General features: G+C 59.3%; 1 protein-coding gene across 4 annotated transcripts; it reads left to right on the top strand.

The window, feature by feature from the left end:
* Positions 1 to 1,465: 1,465 nt before the first annotated feature.
* Positions 1,466 to 23,987, top strand: fbrs (fibrosin). Of its 4 annotated transcripts, none has more exons than XM_088638008.1 (18): positions 1,466 to 3,969; positions 9,346 to 9,540; positions 10,698 to 10,733; positions 11,616 to 11,645; positions 12,369 to 12,414; positions 13,089 to 13,479; positions 13,623 to 13,903; positions 15,267 to 15,550; positions 16,400 to 16,444; positions 16,553 to 16,642; positions 16,872 to 16,940; positions 17,474 to 17,512; positions 18,239 to 18,310; positions 18,777 to 18,900; positions 19,055 to 19,135; positions 19,478 to 19,561; positions 20,350 to 20,536; positions 21,197 to 23,987. In XM_088638008.1, exons 1-18 carry the CDS (start codon positions 3,685 to 3,687, stop codon positions 22,635 to 22,637), a joined length of 3,780 nt encoding a protein of 1,259 aa, XP_088494134.1. In that variant the 5' UTR covers positions 1,466 to 3,684; the 3' UTR covers positions 22,638 to 23,987. The 4 variants fall into 4 exon arrangements, with proteins under 4 accessions (XP_088494134.1, XP_088494137.1, XP_088494133.1 ...); XM_088638007.1 differs by having other exon boundaries at positions 1,467 to 3,969; positions 9,343 to 9,540; XM_088638011.1 differs by lacking the exon at positions 19,478 to 19,561 and having other exon boundaries at positions 9,343 to 9,540.
* The last annotated feature ends 1,220 nt before the right edge of the window (positions 23,988 to 25,207 follow it).

Here is a 25,207-nt window from a genome sequence, read left to right as displayed (position 1 = left end):
CAGTCAGGACACCTCTACTCTTACTGACAGTGTCCTGGGATCTGTACTGACCAGCAGTCAGGACACCTCTACTCTTACTGACAGTGTCCTGGGATCTGTACTGACCAGCAGTCAGGACACCTCTACTCTTACTGACAGTGTCCTGGGATCTGGACTGACCAGCAGTCAGGACACCTCTACTCTTACTGACAGTGTCCTGGGATCTGAACTGACCAGCGGTCTGGACACCTCTACTCTTACTGATGGTGTCCTGGGATCTGGACTGACCAGCAGTCAGGACACCCCTACTCTTACTGACGGTGTCCTGGGATCTGGACTGACCAGCGGTCAGGACACCCCTACTCTTACTGACAGTGTCCTGGGATCTGTACTGACCAGCAGTCAGGACACCTCTACTCTTACTGACAGTGTCCTGGGATCTGTACTGACCAGCAGTCAGGACACCCCTACTCTTACTGACAGTGTCCTGGGATCTGTACTGACCAGTCAGGACACCCCTACTCTTACTGACAGTGTCCTGGGATCTGGACTGACCAGCAGTCAGGACACCCCTACTCTTACTGACAGTGTCCTGGGATCTGTACTGACCAGCAGTCAGGACACCCCTACTCTTACTGACAGTGTCCTGGGATCTGTACTGACCAGCAGTCAGGACACCCCTACTCTTACGACAGTGTCCTGGGATCTGTACTGGGATCTGTACTGAGTTCTGTACAGTACTGGACTACTGAGAAGTATTTCAGGTGGGTATTTGTGTCAGCATGTGTAGGCTGCAAAGGGACAAGTAATAGGTGTAGCCTCATGCTCACCTATAAGGCTCTGCATGGCTTAGCACCCCAGTACCTGTCTGATTTACTATCGCCCTACTCCCCACCTCGCAACCTTCCCTCTTCTAATTCCTAACTGTCCCCCAAGCCCGTCTACATTGTATGGGCGACAGGGCCTTCTCCTGTTGTGTCTCCAAGCTCTGGAACTCTCTGCCCAAGGATATCAGAGAGTCACCTTCTCTAAACTCCTTCAAATCCAGACTCAAAAGCTTCTTCTTTAGAAGAGCCATTACTGAACTGGCTCCATTCTTTACCCCTCTGCTCCTACTTTTCTTAGTACCACCACCCAGGGTCTCCTCTGTATATTATAATTGTGTTTTATCTTGTGTATTCTCTTTTTTATTGTTGTTGTCATTCTGTAAAGCGCTTTGAGAAGCCACCTTTAAAGGTGCTATATAAAATACAGTTTATTATTATTATTATTATTATTATTATTATTATTATTATTATCCCATGCTGAAAAGAGAAGAAAGAAGACACAACGTTTCGGCTGTGGAGCCTTCTTCGGGCGTGAGGTCTCACAAGTGCCCCACAGGCAAGGAAGGTAAATAAGAAGCTCTAGAGCCGGGCAGGACGGGACTGCTGCTCCCCTCCGCTCCAGCAGGTGGCGCCACCGCCTCGGCTCTCCGCTGCACCGGAACAGGACAAGGACCAGCAGCGCAACAAGGATCTTCGCTTCAAGGGGAGGAAGTGAGGCGGTTCAGGGGCTGTAGTGAATAGTGAGAGCAGAAAGGGGAGAAAAAGGAGGAAATCTCCGACGTGGTGGTGGAGAAGACAGATTCTGAGAGAGGGAATACCGGATGCGTCGATCACCACCCTGGTGAATTTGGTCTCCGCGTGTTTTGGGAGGAGAAGGGACACTCTTTAAATAGCCCTCGCCGCCCGTGTGGGGCTGTGTGGGAGAGACGGAGACGGGCTCTCGCCGAGATGACGGCTGACTGGCTCCGCGGCGTCTGACAGCAGCAGCCCGGAGAGTGACCGGCTCTGACTCGGGGAGAGGGGGGGGGGGAAGGAGGAGAGACGACCGCCGTCCCGGGGAAGCTGACGGCTGGCCGGCGCGTGAGGAAGACCCCGAAGACCTTGACACCGCCGCCGGTCTCGGGGGGCGTCGCGCGCGGGCTTATCCGCACGCAGAGGCAGAGGGAGCTCGAGCCGCCCCGCGAGGCTCCACATTGTTCGAGGGGGGGAGCGGAGCAGAGCGGAGGCACGCGCTGACCGTCGCCAGTATAAAGGGCGCAGCGCTTCGGGGCGGGCAGGGGAGAGGGAGCGACCGAGAGGCGGAGACGGAGCGGCTCGGTCCCGGGCTCTGCTGCTCTCGCCCCGCCGTGTCGGGGAGCACCGGCTCCGAATCGTGACGGGTTCGGGAGGAAACACCCCAACAACAGCTATCTGGCATAACGTCCCCCCCCCTCCTCTCCGGGGCAGCGTCCATACTCGCCCCCTCCCTCCTCCTCCTCCCCCTCCTCCCCGCTCTCCCCTCCCCCTCGCCACCATCTGTGTCCCGGCCGCTCGCATTGTGCGCTCACGGTGCTGCGGGGCTTGCGGCGCGATTTCTACGCTTTTCTTCCTGTCCGCTCGGAGCAGAGACCCGTCTGGGCGGCTTGTTCCCGGGCCCTCGTCTCGGAGAGGTACCCGGAAAGCTCCTTTGTTCAAGAGTCAAGAGCGGGGAGGTTTTTCAGCGCTTCAACTACCCCCCCCTTCCTTTCCCCCGGTCTCTGTTGTGCTTCAGCGGGGCCGCGGAAGGAGGAGGAGTCCGACCTGAGAGCCCTCCGCCTGGGGAAGCGGCTGCAACGCGAAGCCGAGGCTTCTTCCGTCCCCGGGCCCCGTGGATGTTAATGGATGCGGAGAGCCGAGTGCGGGATTGGGAGAGGGAAGTGACCGCCGCGGCCGTTGTTTTCGGGAAGGGAGGCGCCATTTCCTTCGCCTCGCCTTGAAGAGGAGCCGCGCTCGCTCCTGCTCGGTGCGCCGTCTGTCTGCGACGCCGGAGCGGCTGAGCTGCTGGTGTCGAGGGAGAAGAGAGAGAGAGAGAGAGAGAGGGGCCTGCTCCCCTGTTTTCTCTCCTCCACAGGCCCTCACAGACCCCCCAGTTCGGATTTCCCTCTTCGCGGAGGGAGACTCGCCCGCGGAGCGACTCGCCTGCGGGACGCACGGCCGTTAGAGGAGGGCGAGCTCGAGCCCGGGCGCGGGCTGTCAAGCGGGTGTCCTCGCTCACCCTTGTCGCGAGCCCAGGGCACGAGCCTGCTGTCCCCCCGCGAGCCGGAAGGCGGAAGTCCTCGCCGAAGCGGACAGACAGACCGCTGGGTGGTTGTTGTTGTTGTTGTTGTCGTCGTCTTCGGGGTTAAGAGACACGAACCCTGCGGGGGTGAGACAGGCTGAGCCTCGGACGGGGCGCAGAGCGATGAGCGGCAGGTGTCGCTCGGCAGAACAGGGGAAAACCAGCGCCGAGCCCGCCGGCTGCGCCTCCTGAAAGGCCGGAGGGAGACCGCCAGGGCGAGAGGAGAGACCCCCCGCGCCCCGCGAAGCGGCGGAGGCAGAGCCTGGTGCCCGGGCGTGGGCCATGCTGAGCCCGGCCGGCTCGGGGCTCGGTGTCAGCGGATTCGGGCTGGGCTGCGGGCAGGGCCGGCTCCCAGCGCAGTAGCGACGAGCCCTCGGCTCCTCGGCTTCGGCTCGGACCCACACGCCAGGGGCGCCTGCTCTAGTTTCGGCAGCGCGGACGGGATGAGCCGGCAGGCGCCGTGAGAGACGGAGAGCGACACACAGACGGGACAGACGCGTTTCGGACGACAAGAGCCGAGAGCGGATCTTCAAGGCGAGGACGCAGAGCGGAGAGCGGCCGGGGGCGCCCACGGACTGCGCCATGGACGGGCCGGGCCGCAGCGCCGGCTACAGGCAGAGCCGGCGGTCCCGCTCGCAGCGCGACCGAGAGCGGCGCCGCCGCCGCTCCGACCTCGCCGAGCAGCAGCGCGCCTCCTCGGGCTCCTCGGGCTCCGAGCGGGAGGCGGCGGGCGGGGAGGCGGGTGGCGGCGGCGCCAGCAGCCGCCACAGGCCGCCGCGCCGGCGGAAGCGGGAGTCGGTGTCGTGCGAGGAGGACATCATCGACGGCTTCGCCATCGCCAGCTTCGTCAGCCTGGAGGCGCTGGAGGTAAGCGGGCCCCGAGCACGGGCCTCTGGGGTTAGGGGTCAGGGCTGAGGTGGGGGTGTTGGGGTGCTAGGTGTGAGCAAGTTGCCGAGGTGGGGGGGTATTGGGGTGCAAGGTGTGAGCAAGTTGCTGAAGGGGGGTGTTGGGGTGCTAGGTGTGAGCAAGTTGCCGAGGTGGGGGGGGTATTGGGGTGCCAGGTGTGAGCAAGTTGTCGAGGTAGGGTGTTGGGGTGCCAGGTGTGAGCAGGGAGGGGTCAACAGGGATGTCACTGAGGGGGTCACTGTGGCGCAGAGGACCCCGGCGATCTGCGTGTCCCCTGGCGGATGGGACACGCCTGGCAGAGTCTTCGACAGACGGGGTTCGTCTGAACTGTTGTCAGCTTGTGAGCCGTGCTCCTGATGGATGGGACACACCTGTGTCTTGCTCTCTGCTCCCCGCCTGGGAGTCGCCCATCACCATGGCGCTGCAGCGGTCGGGGGGACCCGGGCCCCTGGGCTCAGGGGGGATCCCAGTTTTCATCCACGGGCCGTCGCCCCGGCTCCCCGTCCTCCTCCTGGGCCTCTTCCAGCTGAGCTCTGGGACACGGTGGAGTCTTTGACGGACGGGGTTCGTCTGAACAGTTGTCAGCTCGTGAGCCGTGCTCCTGAGCGCTGAAGAAACCGCACAGTGGGCTCTGTGGGGGCTTGGGTCAGGCAGGGTCTGGGGGTCCCAGGGTGGACCGGGGCTCTGTGTGGCTTGGATCACATACAGGCGCTCTTGAGAACGCACCCAGGCACAAACAGTGGTGGGAGGCTGGAACAAGCTGCCCAGACATGTTGCCGAAGCCCCGGACTTCTCGAGGAGCAGCTGCATGAGACCCTGCCCTCAGGACAGGAGACTGGACGCGCAGGGTGCTGGGAGTGTGGAGCAGGCTGCCCAGACGTGAAGCGGATGCCCTGAGTGGATGAGATCGCCCCAGTCCTGTGACGCTGGGTCAGGGACACGGGGGCTGCAGCAGCGTCCGTGAGCCCCAGCTCTTTGCCTGGATTGATCCCGCTGATCCCCGGCTGTACCGTTACTGGAGCGCCCTGCCACGCCCCTCTCCCCCGGGATGGGCGATGAGCCACTGCTGTGGCTTACCCTATCTGCTCCGGCCCACCGGACCCCTTCATGCCCTCTCCCATCTGGGCCTGCACCCTGATCCCTCCGGACCACCAGACCCCTTCACACCCGGTCACTCCGGACCCCTTCACGTCCTCTCCCCGTCTGGGCCCACACCCTGATCCCTCCGGACCACCAGACCCCTTCACACCCGGTCACTCCGGACCCCTTCACGCCCTCTCCCTGTCTGGGCCCGCACTCTGATCCCTCCGGACCACCAGACCCCTTCACACCCGGTCAATCCGGACCTCCGGACCCCTTCACGCCCTCTCCCCGTCTGGGCCCGGTCGTCTCCCAGTTCCCCCGCCCTGTGGACCTCGCTGCCGAAGGACCGGCCCGAATGGATCAGGACTGTTTCTTGCCGGAGCCAGGCCATCCCGCACATCGCTTCCGGACAGCAAGTCCGATCGGCTCCATTTCCCCCGTCCTGGGGTTCTGAGCAGGACCCGGCTGGGGCTGGACGTTCCTCTGTACAGGGGCCGTGCGTCCAGCGTGCAGGAGTTCACTCTGGGGTCGGACACTCGCGGCCGTGCTGAGGAAGCTCTGGGCCTGGTGTTGAGAGGGATGGCTTTTCCACACGATCCCTGAATCTCCGAGTCAGTTGAAGGAAGCCGACCTGCAGAGTGGATCCCAGTTGGGACAGAGGTCCAGCAGGCCAGGTGGTCAGAGACCTTCCCTTCATCGGAGCCTCCCTCCCAGTCTCCTCTTGGTCATTCAGCGTTGTCCCGAGTGTCGGAGATCCATGGACTCGAAGGGAACCGCTTCATCGCACAGACCTGTACCCCGCTTATTCCACTTATTTCTGAGTCAGCAGCCAACTGCTGAGGGGTCACCCCAACATTGGGCATTCTGTCCATCTGGTGACAATTCAGGAAAGACGCCTGAACGAGGACAGTTCCGAACCCCAGAGCCCCATAAGTTACACCCCCTCAACCTTTAAGAGCCGAAAGCAAAATAGCCCATCTCCCCAGACAGTTAAGTGCCATGAGTCTGGGATTAAAGGCAGGGCATCAGTTCTATCCTCCCCCACCTTCATGTTTAATGGACGCTCTCGCTAAGCTGGTGCTGCGTTGGTGGGAGTGTCCTTTTCTTCTGCAAGGAGCTGGGCCTTTTCTTTGCCTTATGAAAGGAAGGCAGCGGTTGAGCGGCAGCATCCTCCATGTTGAAGCTGAGGCCCGCTGTTGAGCCCGTCCAGGGCCCGGTTGTGCGGCCGAGATCTGGGCTGGAGCGAAGACCAGGTGTGTGTGTGTGTGTGTGTGTGTGTGTGTGTGTGTGTGTGTGTGTGTGGTCTGGGTTCTGGACCCTTGCGCAGAGCTGGCCGGTGACGGAGGGCTGCGCTGATGCAGGCAAGTCCGGAACCAGCGCCCCCCCCGTTACAGCCGGGGCGCAGAGGCCTGCAGGCGCGAAGCAGGATCACGGTGACGGGGAACTGTTCACCCGCACAGTGGTGGGGTTCTGGTGTACCCCAGCTTGCAGGTCCCGCGTGGCGCAAGCCGCGTGGATTGGGCCTTCCAGTCCGCCGGGCTGCTGCGCTCCTGCCGGCCCGAGTCTCGCCTGGTACTGGCTTCTTCAGACAGGCCCTCAGCCTCCTGGGTGCCCGGGTTCGAGGAGTGCTGGGACCCCCCGCCCAGTGGTGGCGACGTCCCGCGTGGATAATCTCGCAATCAGACGAGAGCTTCGCTCGCGTGTGTGCTCGACCCAGAGGGGAAGACTCCCTCCAGCGGCGGCGTATCGGCCCTTAATTACACTCTCCCGGGAGTGTCTCTCTTGCTCTTTTCCAGCTCTGCTGTTCTCTTGGTTAGGGGTACAGCCCTGTCCTGGCCACTCTGGAGCCTAGTTAGCGCAGCTAGCTCCAGCCCCTGGAGAAAGGGCACACCCCTTGCAGAGTAACCTTGCGTGGCCTAATGGCCTGAAATCAAGACAGTTTCCCTCTGCGTTTACACAGTGTAACACACAACCCCTCCGGGTGAGAAGCACGTGCGCTGACGTTCTGGAAAGTCATTACGGATGAGGACCTGGTGAACTGGGCTGGACGGGGGCTCACGCCCCTGAGCCCGTCCCTGTTGGAATGAGTCGCACTTGTGCGCGGATCGCTCTGTGCCAACGCAGCGCACCGGGTTCTGGTCCTGGTTCTTCCAGAGCTGCTCGAGGCCTGGGCCTCTCGGGGACAGTGATCTTCCTGCCCTCGGGCTGTGTGCCCTGGGTCCCCGTCATGCTGAAAGGTAGACGTCCTTCCCGATTCCAGTTTTCGTGACTGGAGAGCAGCAGGTTTTCTGCGTTTTTTGCTCCCTTCGGTCCTGACCAGTACGGGGGTCCTGACTGCGGCCGAGCAACACCCCCCATTACAGAGCAGCGTTCTCCCCCCTCCACTGTGGGTCATGTGCTCTGTTGTTTGCGTTGCAGCCGGAAGGTTCTGTCCCGGTTTGAACCGGCCACGACCCGCTTTCCCCGCGCGGCATCTGGGTCCGGTGCAGTGCTGTGCGTTCCTCGCGCGCGGCTCGGTGTGGGCTCTCCTGGGCAGCGGCTTTCTTCCTGCTGCCCTCCCACACCACGACGGGAACACGCGGGCGGCTCTTGACACTAGCCCCTGGACTCTCGGTGGCCTCTCTTGCTGTGGGCCTCCCCTTGCTTGGTCATCCATTTTGGAGAGGTGACTTGACCTAGGCTAAGACGGGCCCTGGCAGGAGTGTGTCTGCGTCTGCCCTGCCCTCTTGCCCTCGGAGCCCGGCGCTCGCTGGGACGGCGCGGTTGGAAAGTGGGTGATCCACGCAGGGTCTAGCTGGTGCCCTACGTGGTCTTGACTCTTCCAAGAGAGATGTATGGCCCCCGACACCCGTCTCCCGCGCTGCGGCTTTCCAAGACGATATCCCGAGGACCTCCGGTAGCTCCTAGCTGCCCAGGGTCGACTCTTCACCTGGAGCAGCGGAGAGCTACAGGAAGGGCTGCTTCTGTTCTGGAGTCGTCAGAACCGCTCCAGTTGAGGCTGATTGGCTTGTTGTGTGATGTGGGAGGTAACGGGTCACACAGAGCTGGTTTACCATTGCTCTTGCGTTCGTCCGCGTGTTCACCCTCTGTGACTTTTCAGGATGTTGCAGAGGTTGTGTTGAGGTGTGTGAATAAAGGTCGGGTGGATTCCGTTGGCGTCTCTTATTTTCTCTCTGGCGGGGCCACAGGGTGTGTGGCCGAGGGTGCGGACTGTGATGACGCTCGCCTCGCGGTTCTCTTCGGCGGCGGCGCGGTTCAGCTGGTGAAAGATCCAGTTCTGGCTCTGGGATCGAGGGTTTCCAGTCACGCGGTTAATGAGCTCATGAGCCCGACTGGAGCAGGTTCCAGACTCTCTCGGGTTGGGCGGGTCCCTGGTTCTGGTGGTCAGAGCAGCAGGGTCACGGACTTCAGGCCCTGACTGTGTCCGAGACGGTGTCCGGGGGCTCTCGGACTCCGTTGCCATGGAGCCCAGCGTCTCCTGGTTTTGGCCTTGACCTGCGTGAGCTGGGCCCGGGTGCGGCCAGGAGCCGGTTATTCTGCCTGTTCCGAATGCGTGTCCGACCCGGCTCTTGATCGTGACGTGACATGCGGTCGCTGGGGGCGTGTGTGGATGAGCTCTGCCAGTTTTTTTTTGCCGAATCCAAGAAAAGTCTCGGAGGTGATCCCTCCGTGGTCGGAGGTGGGCGGGGAGGGGGGTGTGACGGACTGTCAGCTGTGTGTGTCTGAGAGGGCACAGCTGTGGCTGCTCCTTCCCCCTGTTCTTCCAGGAGAAACCAGGGCTCTAGTTTCCGGGGGGTGGGAGGTTGCGGGAGCCTGGAGTGAAATTGGGGTACCTGATCTCAACATACTGAGGCTGTCTGGTGTCGTGCGTGCCGCGTGTGCGTCTAGGAGCCTCTGGTTGATTCCTCTCTCCCACTGCAAGGGGCCTCGGCTGCTGTTCTATGTGAAACCGTGGCTCTAGTTTCTGAGGGTGAAATCGGGGTACCTGATCTCAACATACTGAGGTGTCGTGCAAGCCTTGTGTGTGTCCAGGGGCTTCTGGTTTGTTCCTCTCTCCCACTGTGAGAGGTAGCAGCTTCTGTTCTTCCAGGTGAAACCAGGGCTCTAGTTTCTGGGTGGAGGTGGTGGGAGCTTGGAGAAGAATTGGGGTACCCGAGTCTGGTGTGGTGCGTGCCTCGTGCGTGTCCAGGACCCTCTGGTTGATTCCTCTCTCTCTCTCTCCCTGTTTGTGTGTGTGTGTGTCTGGTGCAGAAGGACTGCTCCCTGAAGCCCCCAGAGCGAGTGGCCCTGTGGGAGCGCAGGGGTAGCAAGAGGAAGAGGGCGGAGGAGGAAGGGCCACGGTCGGACCCCGAGGACGGGGACCCCCTCCCCCACCGGCCCCCCGCCGCCTTCTCCCGCCATGAGGGGGCCCCCGACCGAAGAGCCAGCAAGCGCCGGAGGAAGAGAGAGGTGAGAGGGCAGCGCCCTTGTCCCAGCCCGGAGGGGAAAGCTCGGGAAGATCCCGCTGCCTGACGCGAGACCCCTCCCGCTTCGTACCCGGGGTCTCGAGAGGCGTACTGGTACCCTAACAGAGCCCCGCGCTGCCGGAGAGCACTGGTGCCTGTTCGTGATCACCACACTTACTGCAGAGCAGTGGTTACAGGGGGCCTGCAGGCCTGTCGTTTCACCTCTCAGGGTCAGAAAGAATTGGCATGGAGGAGTGCCTTCCAAACCCCGGTGAAAGCAAAAAGTACACCGTAACGTGTAAAACCCAGTCTCCATCACGACGGAGGCACAGTTTCCAGATTTGCGCTGCGCTGTGTTCTGCGATTCACCAACAGTGAGTCAACAGGACTTCCCGAGACGTGAGCAGCCCTCTTACACTGTGAACAAGCAGGCTCGTGACTCCAATAGGAACAGTGCTTTCGGTTTTGAGGTGTTTCTGCAGACAAATAAAACTTACTGGCTAATTGCATGCGGATCAGGTTGGAACGTTACTGGTGGGATGTCTGCTGCACAACCTGTACTCTTTCACTCGCACGTCCCGTTGCTTTAGTCATTACCGGGACTAGTGAGCAGGAAGGGCCCCAGTTCGTGGGGACTCGAACCCGAATCTGCGACAACGTGCCGACTAACAGTACTTTCACAGTGTTCAGATTAAGCACAAAATGGGGAACTTTGTAAATTTTTTTCTGTGTGGTCACGGAACTTATTTTGTTACTGAGATTTAACAGCCGCTCTGAGAAACTGGGACTGCAGTTCCTCCTTAAGATCAGTAAGGTGCGGAGGTGACCCTCTGCTGGGAGAATCTGAGAACTGGGGGCTGGGAAACCGAGTGGAAGGTGTGCTTGTGTAGAAAGAGGGGTTTAATAAGGTCGGGATGAATGCCGCACAACCAGAAGTGTGGCGCTGCCCCCTGTGTGCTGCTCTGTGTGCTCAACTCTTTCTGTCCTTTTTTTTTCCTGTCATCTGTGCCCTGCCCTTGTGCCCTTTATTCTGTTCTCTACTCTGTGTCCTGTATCTTTCCGCCTGTGTCCTCTGTCCTCTTGAGCTGCCCTCTGCCCTCGGTGCTCCTGAACCCAGGAGGTGCCCTGTCCTGACAGTCCCTTCTCTCTGTGCTGTTGCAGGGTCCTGGGAGCCTGTTCCTGGAGACGGGCTACATCGTAAGTGTCCCTCCCCCCCAAAGCCCCCCCCCCCCCCCCCCCCCCCCCGCCCGGCTTCAGCAGCGACCCGCCACGAGGATGTCTGTACATTTTGCGATGGCGGTGACAGCCTGTTACACCAGTTTTATGATAACTCCACTTTTGTTCCCCCACATTGGCTGGCTGGGGGATCTGAAGCAAGTGCTCTGATTGGCTAAGGCACCAAGCTGTTTTATATTCCCCACTCCCACCACCCTTTTTGTAAAGTAGGCCCAACTGGAGGATCTCATCCAGATGTGTCCTGGAAGAATCCCGGGTATCAGTTTCATCACAAGGCTGGGCACCTTGTTCTCCACTCCCACCCCCCTCTGTGTGAAGACACAGGGTGTTCATTATAGGCCTCAATTCTGGGGACAGCGGGCCTGAGATTTGGGAAAGGTTCTGCGATCATAACAGAGGTTACAAATCACAATTTGGCCCCTCTAGCTGGTTTAGTAGTGGCTGGCCAGCTTGTTCCACGCTCCTACCACCATTTGTGTACAGAGAAGCTGCTTTCCTTTCAGTCTGTGGACAGGTAGACCTCTGCTTGTCTCACTGTTCAGGCTGTTGGAAAAGCTTAGACCAGAAGCTGCCCTGCCCCTCCAGCCCTCCCACAGGCGCTCTGACAGACTCCCATAAGGAAGCAGGTCTTCGCCAATTCCAGTTCAACCAGTTCAAGCTGCTTCCTCCCCAGTCGGTTTTCCTAGTCTGAATGAGAAAGGTCCAGATCTCCCACTCCGGGATCGACAGGGATGGCCGTGTCCCGGGGGAGCTGTGATGCTGTGTTAGAGCCGGGATTAAGAGACAGTGCTGCCACAGTGGCTACATGAGACTGACCTGCTTTCTGTTTTCTCTCTGCTGCAGTGCGACACAGAGAGCGACTCTGGAGACAGGGTGAGTCTGCGAGTGTTGGTGACCCTCTGACCTGGCCTAGGGACCCATGACCCGGTCCAGCCTGGAGTGTCTCGGACTGCTGTGTCAGTGTTGGGGGAATGTGTACCTTGTCTGAAGGCAGTCAGACTCCACTGACACTGACAGAGCAGTGTGAGACTCTCCAGGCTGGACTGGACTGACTGGACTGTGATCTTGATTAGTGATTTATTTAGATTATAATCAGACTCCACTGACACTGACAGAGCAGTGTGAGACTCCAGGCTGGACTGGACTGACTGGACTGTGATCTTGATTAGTGATTTATTTAGATTATAATCAGACTCCACTGACACTGACAGAGCAGTGTGAGACTCCAGGCTGGACTGGACTGACTGGACTGTGATCTTGATTAGTGATTTATTTAGATTATAATCAGACTCCACTGACACTGACAGAGCAGTGTGAGACTCCAGGCTGGACTGGACTGACTGGACTGTGATCTTGATTAGTGATTTATTTAGATTATAATCAGACTCCACTGATACTGACAGAGCAGTGTGAGACACTCCAGGCTGGACTGGACTGACCGTACTGCAGGCTGGATTAGTTATGAACTGTGATCATAATCAGACTCCACTGACAGAGCAGAGTGAGACTCTCCAGGCTGGACTGGACTGACTGGACTGTGATCTTGAGTGGTTATTGATTGGGATTATAAATGGTCTCTCTCTCGCTGTGTTCAAGGTCTCTGACGACATGGATCGGATGTTCACGGTGACCACCAGGAAGGGTAAGGAAAGCCTCCCTCCAGTGACGCTTCGGCTTTTTATTCCTCACTCAGGCACTCGGGTCGGAAGTTGGGGGGGGGTTAGGTTTTTATTTAGAATAAATGAGTCCTAGTCACATGAACTGGGGGTTAGTACAACTAACTGTCAGCTGTGATGGTGTTAAATCCTAAAGAACATGGCAATGGTTCTGAAACCACGACGCATGCAGTCCTGTCGAGTGGTTCCCGGGAACATGGGTTCACACACACCGTGGAGAGCCAGGTTTATCTGGCCTGGGGATGCTGCACTGATTGTGCCAACTACAGCTCCCATAATCCCAAAGGGCCAATTCCTGTAGTGTTCCTGCATCATGATTCGCTAAGATGCCTGGTGGTCAGGGGGACTGGTCTGCCAGGAGCCCACTGGGAATGACCCCACGTGGGCTTATTTCTGAAACACTGGGACAGTGCAATGGGATGGAATTCCAAATGATTGCTTAGCATGGCACAGGACACTGGTAGCTTTCAGGGCCATGGCAGAGGTTCTGCACCGGGTCGTCTTGGCATGCTGTCACTCCGCGACGGTCTTCCCAGAAACCCCAGAAACACCCTGCTACGTTTCCAGCCAGGGTGCCAGCAGCCAGCTCCGGAGTGTATCGGGGTGCAGCAAGAGTAACTTCTCTCTCCCTCCCTGTCAGTGCCCGAGACGGCAGTGGGACCCGTGAACGGCCGCCCCTGTGACTCCTGTGGCCCTGCCCGGCTCTCGGTGACGCCCCGCGTCTCGGGGCTCCAGCGCAGCCAGGAGAGGAGCCAGGACCCGCTGCCGCCCCCCCGCGATGCCCTGCTGCTGCTGCCGCCCGGCCCCGCGGCCCCACGCCACAGCCCCTCCCCCGCCCCGGTCCTGCCTTCCCAGCACCCCCGGCTCGGGCCCTCCCCCGCGCCCCAGCCCGCACAGCCCCAGCTCAACGGAGACGGCCGACCCCCCTCCCACGGCCCCAGCCCCCCGCAGCCCAGGAACAAGACGCCCCTGTCCTTCGGGCCCGCCCCGCAGACCGTCTACTCCTCAGGGCTGGGACTGAGCACCGTCAGGTGCGTGTGTGCTGGCGGGGGGGGGGTTCGGGTCGAGGTCCATCTGCTGTGGCGGTGCTACAGCGCCGCCGGACTGTCGGGTCCGGCTTGTCTCCGGGTTCAGCAGTGTACTCCTGTATTAACTCTCTCCCTCTCTCTCTCAGGAGCAGTACCCCTGTCAAGCGACCCTCCTCCAACCCCCACTCCCAGTCCCACCGCTCCTCCACGCCATCATCCACTGGAATGGCCATCTCGCTGGGGGGGGCCGGGGCCCCTCCCTCGTCTTCCCACAGCTTTGGTGGCGCCCTGCGGCCCCCCTCGCACCCAGGGTCTGGGGGAGCTGGACTGTTCACCCCCTCCCCCGGTTTGCCTCCTCCGCCACCTCTTCTTCAGGTGTCCAGCCATCACCACAGCACTGTCCCTGCCAACACTGCTGCCTTCACAGGTAGATATGGACACACTGTAGCACTGTACTGACGCACACTGTCGCTGTCCACACCGCTGTCCCCACTGCTAGATATGGACACACTGTAGCACTGTACTGACACACTGTCGCTGTCCACACCGCTGTCCCCACTGCTAGATATGGACACACTGTAGCACTGTACTGACACACTGTCGCTGTCCTCACGGCTAGATATGGGCACACTGTAGCACATTACTGATGCACACTGTCGCTGTCCTCACGGCTAGATATGGGCACACTGTAGCACTGTACTGACGCACACTGTCGCTGTCCACACCGCTGTCCACACTGCTAGATATGGACACACTGTAGCACATTACTGATGCACACTGTCGCTGTCCACACTGCTAGATATGGACACACTGTAGCACTGTACTGACGCACACTGTCGCTGTCCTCACGGCTAGATATGGGCACACTGTAGCACTGTACTGACGCACACTGTCGCTGTCCACACCGCTGTCCACACTGCTAGATATGGACACACTGTAGCACTGTACTGATGCACACTGTCGCTGTCCACACCGCTGTCCCCACTGCTAGATATGGACACACTGTAGCACTGTACTGACGCACACTGTCGCTGTCCACACGACTAGATATGGACACACTGTAGCACTGTCCAGTCAGTCAGTCAGTGTGTCTGTATGAACCCCTCTCTCTCAGTGCAGTGTTAATGTACTGGAGTGTCCAGTCAGTGTGTCTGTATGAACCCCTCTCTCTGTCAGTGCAGTGTTAATGTACTGGAGTGTCCAGTCAGTCAGTGTGTCTGTATGAACCCCTCTCTCTGTCAGTGCAGTGTTAATGTACTGGAGTGTCCAGTCAGTCAGTGTGTCTGTATGAATCCCTCTCTCTGTCAGTGCAGTGTTAATGTACTGGAGTGTCCAGTCAGTCAGTGTGTCTGTATGAACCCCTCTCTCTCAGTGCAGTGTTAATGTACTGGAGTGTCCAGTCAGTGTGTCTGTATGAACCCCTCTCTCTCAGTGCAGTGTTAATGTACTGGAGTGTCCAGTCAGTCAGTGTGTCTGTATGAACCCCTCTCTCTGTCAGTGCAGTGTTAATGTACTGGAGTGTCCAGTCAGTCAGTGTGTCTGTATGAACCCCTCTCTCTGTCAGTGCAGTGTTAATGTACTGGAGTGTCCAGTCAATCAGTGTGTCTGTATGAATCCCTCTCTCTGTCAGTGCAGTGTTAATGTACTGGAGTGTCCAGTCAGTCAGTGTGTCTGTATGAACCCCTCTCTCTCAGTGCAGTGTTAATGTACTGGAGTGTCCAGTCAGTCAGTGTGTCTGTATGAACCCCTCTTTCTCACTCTCTCTCTTTCTCTCTTTGTTCTCTTCACAGATCACGACTTGCTGCGTCAGGAGTTGAACTCTCGGTTTCTGAGTCACAGCGCAGAGCCTGTGGGGGTTGGGGGAGGGGGTGGAGCGGGTGGGGGCCGCGGAGGGGCTGGGGGCGGCTCGGCGTCGGGGGCGGCCCCGGGTTCAGGTGCTGGGGCGTCCCCGGCCCAGCCTGCCATTCCCCCGCTGGCCTTCCAGTTCCACCAGCACAACCACCAGCACCAGCACACCCACACACATCAGCACTTCACCCCCTTCCTGACCTCCCCCGCCGCTGCGCCCCCTCTGGTAGGTGTCGGGATTGCGCTCTTGCCCCTTTCCTCCACCGGGGCCTCGTCTTTCCTCGTCGGCGGCAGCTGCAGGCCAGGCTGTGAGGTGCCAGGCCGGGCCAGCGCTGACCCGAGGGCCGTGCCGTGGGGTCTGCTCTCCTTGTAGGTGGGGCTCTCGCACTGTGTCCCCCCTGAAGGGGGGACCTGGGGCATCAGTGGGCTGTCCTGCTTCACATTGGAGACGTCCTGTGCTGGATCAGCAGGCCTGGGGCGCTGCTGTCTGGCCGCAGGCCTGGTCATCGGCACAGGGCCGTCCCGGGGCTCAGCAGCTCTGTTGCGCCCGACGTCCGAGCACCTTGTCCTCTCCCGGGGCCGGTTGTGGGCGTGGGCTGAGGGGCGGAGACGCTGAGCTCCGGTGCGTTGGTCTGATCCGCGTCTCCCAGCAGGACAGATCCTGCCTGGCGTGCGAGCCCCCCACCCCCCCTGTGGGCCGGGGCGACTGGGCGGTGACCGCTGCGAGCTCGATCCACCCATCTCTGGGTGCCAGCTCTCAGGGCAGACGCTGGTTCTTTAGAAAGCAGCGCAGGGGGCTGTTGGGGTATTGGAACTCTTTGGGCTGCCGTGTGACCTTTGACCCCAGTCCTGACTAAGTGCTGGAGAGGGTCCTGGGGCTCCGTCAGTGAACAGCTCGCCTGCTCTCCCAGAGCCAGCCTCTTCTCTGGGCTTTAGAGCTGACCACTCCCAGCAGCTCCTGGTACCCAGTGGGACAAGGGAAGCAGGCCCTCACCCGCCCAGTTTCTCCGTCTTCGTTCGTCTCCCGCTTGTAGCGTTCAGCCTCTCAGTCCTTCCTTCTCTTTCTCTTTCTCAGTTCGACAAATTCCCAGGGAAGATGGAGGGGCTGTACCGACACAGTGTGAGTGGGGCCTCTATCTGTGTTTCTGTGTCCATGTCCATTTGCCTGCTCAGCTCTGTGTTTTTTCTGTTCCTCCCTGTGAGATCCTGCTTGTGTCCTCTCTTCCAGTTCTACCCCAACTACCCCCACTCTGTGCCTGGGATCCAGCCTGTACTGCCTGGACCATTCAGCTCACTGCAGGGAGCCTTCCAGCCAAAGGTGAGGACTCGCTGACCTTTGACCTTTCACACTGCAGCCCACACTGTTCTATATCGCCCTCACCCTTCCAGCAAAAGGGTGGCACTGTCTCTGACACTTGTTCTTTCACACTGCCCCTGTGCCAAAACTCAGACCTGGGTTCTCTAGTTGTCGCACTCAGACCTAGATAGATCACTGCTCACTACCCACTCCCTAGCTGTTCCATGAGTGACAGTCTCTCTGCTTCCAGGCTACCAATCCAGAGATGGCAGCTCGACTAGGGGCGGTGCCTCACGCCCTGCAGCCCAAAGACCCCCGGGTGAGTGACAGTGTTTCTGGTGTGTATGTCCTCAGTCACTGTTGGTGCACAGTGAACAGGTGTGTGTGTGTGTTTGTGCAGTCTGTGATCAGGCTCTGGCTGTGCACAGTGAACAGGTGTGTGTGTGTTTGTGCAGTATGTGATCAGGCTCTGGTTGTGCACAGTGAACAGGTGTGTGTTTGTGCAGTCTGTGATCAGGCTCTGGTTGTGCACAGTGAACAGGTGTGTGTGTGCGCACAGTCTGTGATCAGGCTCTGGTTGTGCACAGTGAACAGGTGTGTGTTTGTGCAGTCTGTGATCAGGCTCTGGTTGTGCACAGTGAACAGGTGTGTGTGTTTGTGCAGTCTGTGATCAGGCTCTGGTTGTGCACAGCGAACAGGTGTGTGATTATTGTTAATTGTAGGACATGCTGTCAGTGTTTCCTTCTGATTATGGCTTGTTGAGATCACAGGTTGCCAGTAGCTAATTGACCTAATGAACTTGCTGGGCTCAGTGAGCTGTAACAGTGTTCTGATTCTCACTGTCTTTTTCAGCTGACTGATCACTTCAGGACTTCACTGCGAGTCAACAATGTAAGAACCTGCAATTGCTCTGACTCTTTTTGCTTAATCTACCTCTGACATCACAATCTGTCGGCATATCGCTCTGTCTCTGATGTTTATCAGTCAGTGTGTCTGTATTAACCCCTCTCTCTGTCAGTGTGTCTGTATGAACCCCTCTCTCTCAGTGCAGTATTAATGTATTGGAGTGTCCAGTCAGTGTGTCTGTATTAACCCTTCTCTCTCAGTGCAGTATTAATGTATTGGAGTGTCCAGTCAGTTAGTGTGTCTGTATTAACCCCTCTCTCACAGTGCAGTGTTAATGTACTGGAGTGTCCTGTCAGTAAGTGTGTCTGTATTAACCCCTCTCTCACAGTGCAGTGTTAATGTACTGGAGTGTCCAGTCAGTCAGTGTGTCTGTATTAACCCCTCTCTCACAGTGCAGTGTTAATGTACTGGAGTGTCCAGTCAGTCAGTGTGTCTGTATGAACCCCTCTCTCTCAGTGCAGTGTTAATGTACTGGAGTGTCCAGTCAGTGTGTCTGTATTAACCCCTCTCTCACAGTGCAGTGTTAATGTACTGGAGTGTCCAGTCAGTAAGTGTGTCTGTATTAACCCCTCTCTCTCAGTGCAGTGTTAATTTACTGGAGTGTCCAGTCAGTGTGTCTGTATTAACCCCTCTCTCTCAGTGCAGTGTTAATGTACTGGAGTGTCCAGTCAGTCAGGGTGTCTGTATTGACCCCTCTTATGCTCTCTCTAGAAGCCGGGCAAGTGGTGTGCAATGCATGTAAGAGTAGCTTGGATGATCCTGAGACACCAGGAGAAAGTCAAGGTAATGGCATTATGAAGAGAAGATACTTGAATTAAGAGGAATATTTGCAAATCTGCAAAGATTTGTAGTTTTATATGCTACTCTTATCCTGTGCATTATGTCCCAGATTAACAGCAAAATGTACCAGTTTCAGTCTAACGACCCTACTGCTTTCGAACATGTAGTAAGAAGTTTAGGATTGTTGTTAAGAGATTCCCACAGAGCAGTGTGAGACTCTCCAGGCTGAACTAGACCAACTTCACTGTGCTCTTGATTAGGTATGAACTGTGATAATAATCAGACTCTGACAGAGCAGTCTGAGACACTGCAGGCTGTACAGGACTGGACAGAGTTCACTGTAAACTGGGTTAGTGATTAACTGTGATGAGAATCGGGCTCTGAGAGAGCAGTCAGTGCCTCCCCGGTCCCCTGTCGCTTCTGTGCTGTACACTCTGTTCGTTTGCTCACTGTCCTCTCTGCTGCTCAGATGATGCAGGGGGACCCTCACAAGCTGGACTTCCGCACTGACCTGCTGGCCAGGATGCCCGGGGCCAGCTCTCTGCCCACCTCTCACCAGCTGGCACGCCCCGCCTCTCTCTTCTCTGCGGCTGGTGAGTCTGGGTCCGGCTGTCCCCCTTTCCTTTTTGCTCCTCCTGCCCGTTGGAGAGCGACCTTTTCCACATGGATCTGTCTGCACAGATCAACAGGGAGTCGGCCGTCGGTTCCTTCTCTTGACCTCCTTCACCCAGGCCTCTGTCTCGACAGGTGCAGTTCACCCCAGCTCCTCTCCGTTTGTTCCCCCCTCGGGACCTCACTCCTCTTTCCTGGCCCCAGCAACCCACCTAGGTAAGAATCTCTTGGGCGCACACGGCCCTGTCACAGCGGTGTGTCGGCACTTTCGTGTGCACGGCCCCCGTCGCACGGACACTGGTGTGTCGGCACTTTCGCGTGCACGGACACTGGTGTGTCGGCACTTTCGCGTGCACGGACACTGGTGTGTCGGCACTTTCGCGTGCACGGACACTGGTGTGTCGGCACTTTCGCGTGCACGGACACTGGTGTGTCGGCATCTTCTTAGGTGCAAAAGGTGTCTTTAATTCCAGGAAGCAATCTGTACTTCTGTGACGAGCACTAACCAAGCTCTCCCATTTCTCTCCTCCTCCCGTCTCTCTTCTCTCTCTCCTGCAGATCCCTTTGGTCGCTCCCAGGCTTTCACACCTCTGGGAGCTCTGGGTAATGGGGCGTTTGGCGGCTTGGGCAGCCCCACACTGGGTGAGCACTGTGTGTCTGAGGGAACAGAGCACAGGGTTCGAGTGCAGAGACGGGGCGGGGGAGGGAACAGGGCACAGGGTTTGAGCGCAGAGACGGGGCGGGGGAGGGAACAGGGCACAGGGTTTGAGCGCAGAGACGGGGCGGGGGAGGGAACAGGGCACAGGGTTTGAGCGCAGAGACGGGGCGGGGGAGGGAACAGGGCACAGGGTTCGAGCGCAGAGACGGGGCGGGGAAGGGAACAGGGCACAGGGTTCGAGCGCAGAGACGGGGAGGGAACAGGGCACAGGGTTCGAGCGCAGAGACGGGGCGGGGGAGGGAACAGAGCACAGGGTTCGAGCGCAGAGACGGGGCGGGGCGGGGGAGGGAACAGGGCACAGGGTTCGAGTGCAGAGACGGGGCGGGGAAGGGAACAGGGCACAGGGTTCGAGCGCAGAGACGGGGCGGGGGAGGGAACAGGGCACAGGGTTCGAGCGCAGAGACGGGGCGGGGGAGGGAACAGGGCACAGGGTTCGAGTGCAGAGACGGGGCGGGGAAGGGAACAGGGCACAGGGTTCGAGTGCAGAGACGGGGCGGGGAAGGGAACAGGGCACAGGGTTCGAGTGCAGAGACGGGGCGGGGAAGGGAACAGGGCACAGGGTTCGAGTGCAGAGACGGGGAGGGAACAGGGCACAGGGTTCGAGCGCAGAGACGGGGCGGGGAAGGGAACAGGGCACAGGGTTCGAGTGCAGAGGCGGGGTGAGACTGTGTCTGGTTCTGGTGGTCTAGATCTGTGTGTGTGCCTGTTGCAGGAGCTGGCTCCGTGTTCGGGCACAAGGACTCCCCGGGCGGGGTGACAGGGGGCTTCGGCAGCCCTCACGACACCTGGAACCGCCTGCACCGCACCCCCCCTTCCTTCCCCACCGCCCCCGCCTGGAGCAAGGGGTCCGAGAGCGAGCGCGACAGGGACGCCCCCCTCATCAAGGATGAGAAGGACCGGTAAGAGGTCTTATTCCTGCTGTTGGGCCCAGTATTGGACCCGGTGTTGTTCCAGGTGTTGGGCCCAGCTCTGGATCAGGTGCTGGACCAAGTGTTATTCCCAGTGTTGGGCCCAGTTTTGGTCCTGGTGTTGTTCCCGGTGTTATTCCTGCTGTTGGACCCAGTTTTGGACCCTCTGTTATTCCAGGTGTCATTCCTGGTGTTGGGCCCAGTTTTGTACCAGTTGTTGTTCCCGGTGTAGGGACCCGGTGTTATTCCAGGTGTTGGGCCCAGTTTTGTAACCTGTTGTTCCTGGTGTTATTCCTGCTGTTGGACCCAGTTTTGGACCCTCTGTTATTCCAGGTGTCATTCCTGGTGTTGGGCCCAGTTTTGTACCAGTTGTTGTTCCCGGTGTAGGGCCCGGTGTTATTCCAGGTGTTGGGCCCAGTGTTGGGCCCAGTTTTGTAACCTGTTGTTCCTGGTGTTATTCCTGCTGTTAGACCCAGTTTTGGACCCTGTGTTATTCCAGGTTTTGTTCCCAGTGTTGGGCCCAGTTTTGTACCACGTGTTTTTCCCAGTGTTATTCCTGCTGTTGGGCCCTGTGTTATTCCAGGTGTTATTCCCGGTGTTGGGCCCTGGCCCTGCCTGGTCACTAACCCCTCTGCTCTCCTCCTCCCCCAGTGACAGCGCTGCCTATGGCCGCCACCCTGTCCGGATGTCTCCCGCCCACAAGCCGGCGCCTGCGTCCCATAGCAACGGCCACGGCAGCCACGGGCCAGGAGGAGGCCCGGACAGCGACGCCGCCCCGCGAGCGCGGAGCCGCGAGCCCAGCCGGGACCGGGACCACGAGAGGGAGAGGGAGAGGACCCGGGACAGGGAGAGAGACAGCCGGCAGGCCCCCGCAGCCCCCAGGAGCTCCTCGCTGGCGCCGGAGAGACCCCGCTCCTCCTCCTCGGCCTCCTCCTGCGCCCCCACCCCGGCCGGCGAGTCCTCGCGGCCCTCCCACACCCCCCCGGCCCGGCCCGAGGAGGCGGCGGGCCGCTCGTCCAGGGAGAACGGCTGCGCCCCAAACCCCCCTCCCGCGGACCGCAAGCCCAGCACCCCGGACCTGCTGCTGCCCCCCCAGCTGAAGAAGACGCCCGACGGTGGCCCGCCCGCCTCCCACGTGAAGGTGAAGGAGGAGCGCAAGGAGGAGCCGGAGCCCGTCCCAATCTCCCTGCCCCCGCCCCCGCCGCCGCACGCCTTCGAGAGGCCCAGCAGCCGCCCGCACCCCTCCGCCCTGCACCCCCCGCTGGCCCCAGGGCCGCCGCTGGGGCCCCCCGCCTTCCCCGCGCTGGGCTCCCTGTCGCTGCTGGAGCGCACACGCATGCTGGACTACCTGGGCGGGCCGGTGCCGGTGCTGGCGGGCGAGCGCTTCCCGCCCCACCACCACCACCACCCCGCCGCGCCGCCGCCGGCCTCCGCGCCCTTCGGCTGGGACTGGCGGGAGCTGAGCCAGCAGCAGCAGCGGCGGGAGGCGCTGGCCCTGCGCCCCGACCCGCACCTCAGCCGGCTGCTGGCCGCCCAGCACCACCATCACCACCACCACCACGCGCAGCGCTTCTACGAGTCCTCCGCCGCCGCCTCCTCGGCCGGCGGCGCCCCCGGGCGGGCGGACGACTTCGGCCTGCTGGCCCACGAGCGGCCCGGCGCCGGCGGCCTCCTGGACGAGGAGGAGCGGGCGCACATCCTGCGCGAGGACTTCGAGCGGGCGCGCTTCTACGCCGGCGTGCACTCCCACCCGGGGCCGCCCCACCCCGGGCAGCACCCCGTGGCGGCCGCCGCCCTGGAGCAGCTCGCCCACCCGGGGCTGCTGGCGCCCCACCACGGCCCCCCGCCGCCCCCGGGCGCGCTCTACTCCCGCCTCGGCCCGGCCCTGCACACCCACGCTCACCACCCCAACAGCCTGCTGACCAAGACCCCGCCCGGGCTGGTGGGGCCCCTGGGCGCCGGCCCCCCGCCGCCCCTCATCCCCACCGTGGCCCCCAGCAGGGCCTCCGCCTCCCCCCGCAGCTCCCGGATGGGGGGTCCCCCGGTCGAGCTGGCCATGTACGGTGCCCACAAGGACCGGGACTCCAGATAGTGGGGCGCGCAGTCGGGGCGCTGCCTGGTAGCGGGTGTCAGTTTGTTCCCCGGTTCCGGTGTCGTGACCCGCGGGGGGGAGAGGGCCAGCGCTGCAGGAACTCAAACCCTGAGCCGCCCCCAGCCCCTCTCCTTGGGGACAGGGCTGCTACCCCTCTGACCTCCTCCCCGGAGGCCCCAGTGGGATTCGGCAACGCAGTCCCTCCGAGGGGTCACCCTGTCCCCAGAGGGATGTCGGGGCTCCCCTGCTGTGGCACTGTGACAAAGTGTGTGGGGCGCCCCCGTTGTTTGTCCTCTGCTCTGCCCCCATGGTGGGGGGGGGGGTGAAGGGTCTTGGAGATGGGGCACCCCCGTAATGTATGGGTGAAGGGTCTTGGAGATTGGGCGCCCTGTTGTGGGTGGTGAAGAGGTTTGGGGAGGGGGTGCCCCTGTCGTGGGGAAGTGAAGGGTTTTGGAGAGGGGGGCTCCCGTCGGGGAGGGGTGAAAGGTCTCAGAAAAGAGCGAACTGCAGGCGTCTGAGACCCCCCCCCGCCCATCCTACATGCAGTGTGTCGAACCCAGACCCGCGCAGCGCAGAGGGAGTTCAACACACGCCGCCGTGCCCGGCAGCCCTCAGTGCATTCAGGCAGAAGTATGCGCTGTGCTCTTAATTCAGGTGTCATTTTTCTATATAAATATTGTAAATTAGTCAAGTGTTTGCCCATCAGCACACACACGCTGGGCTATTAATCCCCTCTCGCGCACCTGGGCAGTACTACTGCGTAATATTATTGTTGCTATTATTATTATTGTAATTATTAATATTATTATTAATTATTTTTAATAAATATATTCCTTTTTTTGAGGCAGTTTTTTTATTTTTTTAAGTTTCCGGACTGTTACTGGCTCCTTTCCTTTAGGCTATTGTATGGACATTTGGATCACGACGTGAACATTTCAAGGAAAATACGTTTTGTGGGGAGGTGAGGTGAGGGCTCGTGTTGAACTCGTCAGGAGTCCTTCAGGGCTCCCCGCCCCGCTCTGCGTCTGGATATTGAGCGTTCCTCTTGAGGTCTGTGGCCTGCAGAGGGGACAGCAGAGGCTCCTGGACTGTGCCCAAGAAGCGTGGAGCAGCAGTGGAGTCCTGGCAGGCGGGTTGTGAAGACAGACCGCCCGCATCCTCCACCTTGACACAAGACCCCATCCGCACGGCCTGAGGAGGAACTCGGCTCTTCAGGACCCGGAGATCTGAAACACGCTGGAGAGCAACACAAAGAGAAGAGACTGCTATAATATGAATATTTTGTACATTTTTAACACCTGGGATTTCCTTCAAAAAAAAAGCTAACAATGAAAATGTTTTGGTTATTTATTTGGGTGTGTGTTTTTTCTTCTTGAGCATGGTTGCGTTGCCCGTCTGGGGAGGGACATTGTGTGAGAGCATGTCCACAGGGCTGTATTGGGACAGAGTGGAAGAGCTGCTCTGCTTGACCTCGCCCTACCAGAACTAAGAGCTGGTCCGCGTGCTTGTGCTAACTAGAATAACACTGCAGCACAGGGTTATTCGCTCGTTACTCCACTCATCCAGTAACACGGGGTTAAGTTCTGTAGTTATTCCACTGTTGGTATAAGGTAGCGTCCCGAGCTGTAGTTATTCCACTAATGCAGTAACACAGGGCCATAAGCCGCAGTTATTCCACTAATAGTGTAAAACAGGGCTGTGCTCTGCAGTTATTCCACTAATTCAGTTTCAAGACCATGTTGTAGCTGCAGTTATTCCACGTACAGAGTTACAAAGGGGCCATGTGCTGCAGTTATTTCACTAATGCAGTGACAAGGCCGTGAGCTGCACTTCTTCCACTAATAGTGTAAAATGGGTCTGTTACTAAAACTATTCAGTGATCTGCAGCTGCTTTATCAGGATCACAAGCACAATAAGCAAGTGCAACAGATCGAGGTGCTGAATTGATGCTCCCTAAAATCTAAAAAGTATTTCACTAGGGAAAAACAACATCCAAAGATTGAAAGCCTGGTGAGAAACGTGATTTATCCTGCTTGATTAATTGTTACTAGCCACCCCCCTACTCTTCTCAAGAAACATCCTGGGATTTTTAATGACCACAGAGTCAGGACCTCAGTTTTATGTCTCATCCAAAGGAAGGTGCCTTTTACTGGGGCATTAGGACCCACACAGACTGCAGGGTGAGCGCCTCCTACTGGCCCCACTAACACCTCTCCCAGCAGCAGCCTCAGCTTTCCCAGGAGTCTCCCCTCCAGGTGCTGACAAGGCTCTTACTGCTGAGCCTCAGTGGGCTGAAGGCTGTGAGCTGCAGGGTGATACAGCTGACATTCCTCCATGTGTCCAAGTGCACAGTTATCCCCCTGCCCCCCTCACGTTGGCCGGGCTGACTGGCACAGAGCCACTTCTTTCTGAAAGGCAGCTGTTTCGTGGTGAGGAACATGCATTGTGCATGGTGTGATCCCACTACCCACATACCCCCCTGTACCGCACTGTCACTGTCCGGTACCCCATTGTCCCTGCGCCGTACCCCACTCTCGCTGTCCTGTAGCCCACTGTCCGACTGGGGCTGA

This window comes from Lepisosteus platostomus, chromosome 6 (genome assembly GCF_059453375.1).
Source record: "Lepisosteus platostomus isolate fLepPlt1 chromosome 6, fLepPlt1.hap1, whole genome shotgun sequence".
Taxonomy (NCBI): domain Eukaryota; kingdom Metazoa; phylum Chordata; class Actinopteri; order Semionotiformes; family Lepisosteidae; genus Lepisosteus; species Lepisosteus platostomus.
This window is presented reverse-complemented; position numbering and strand designations above follow the sequence as displayed.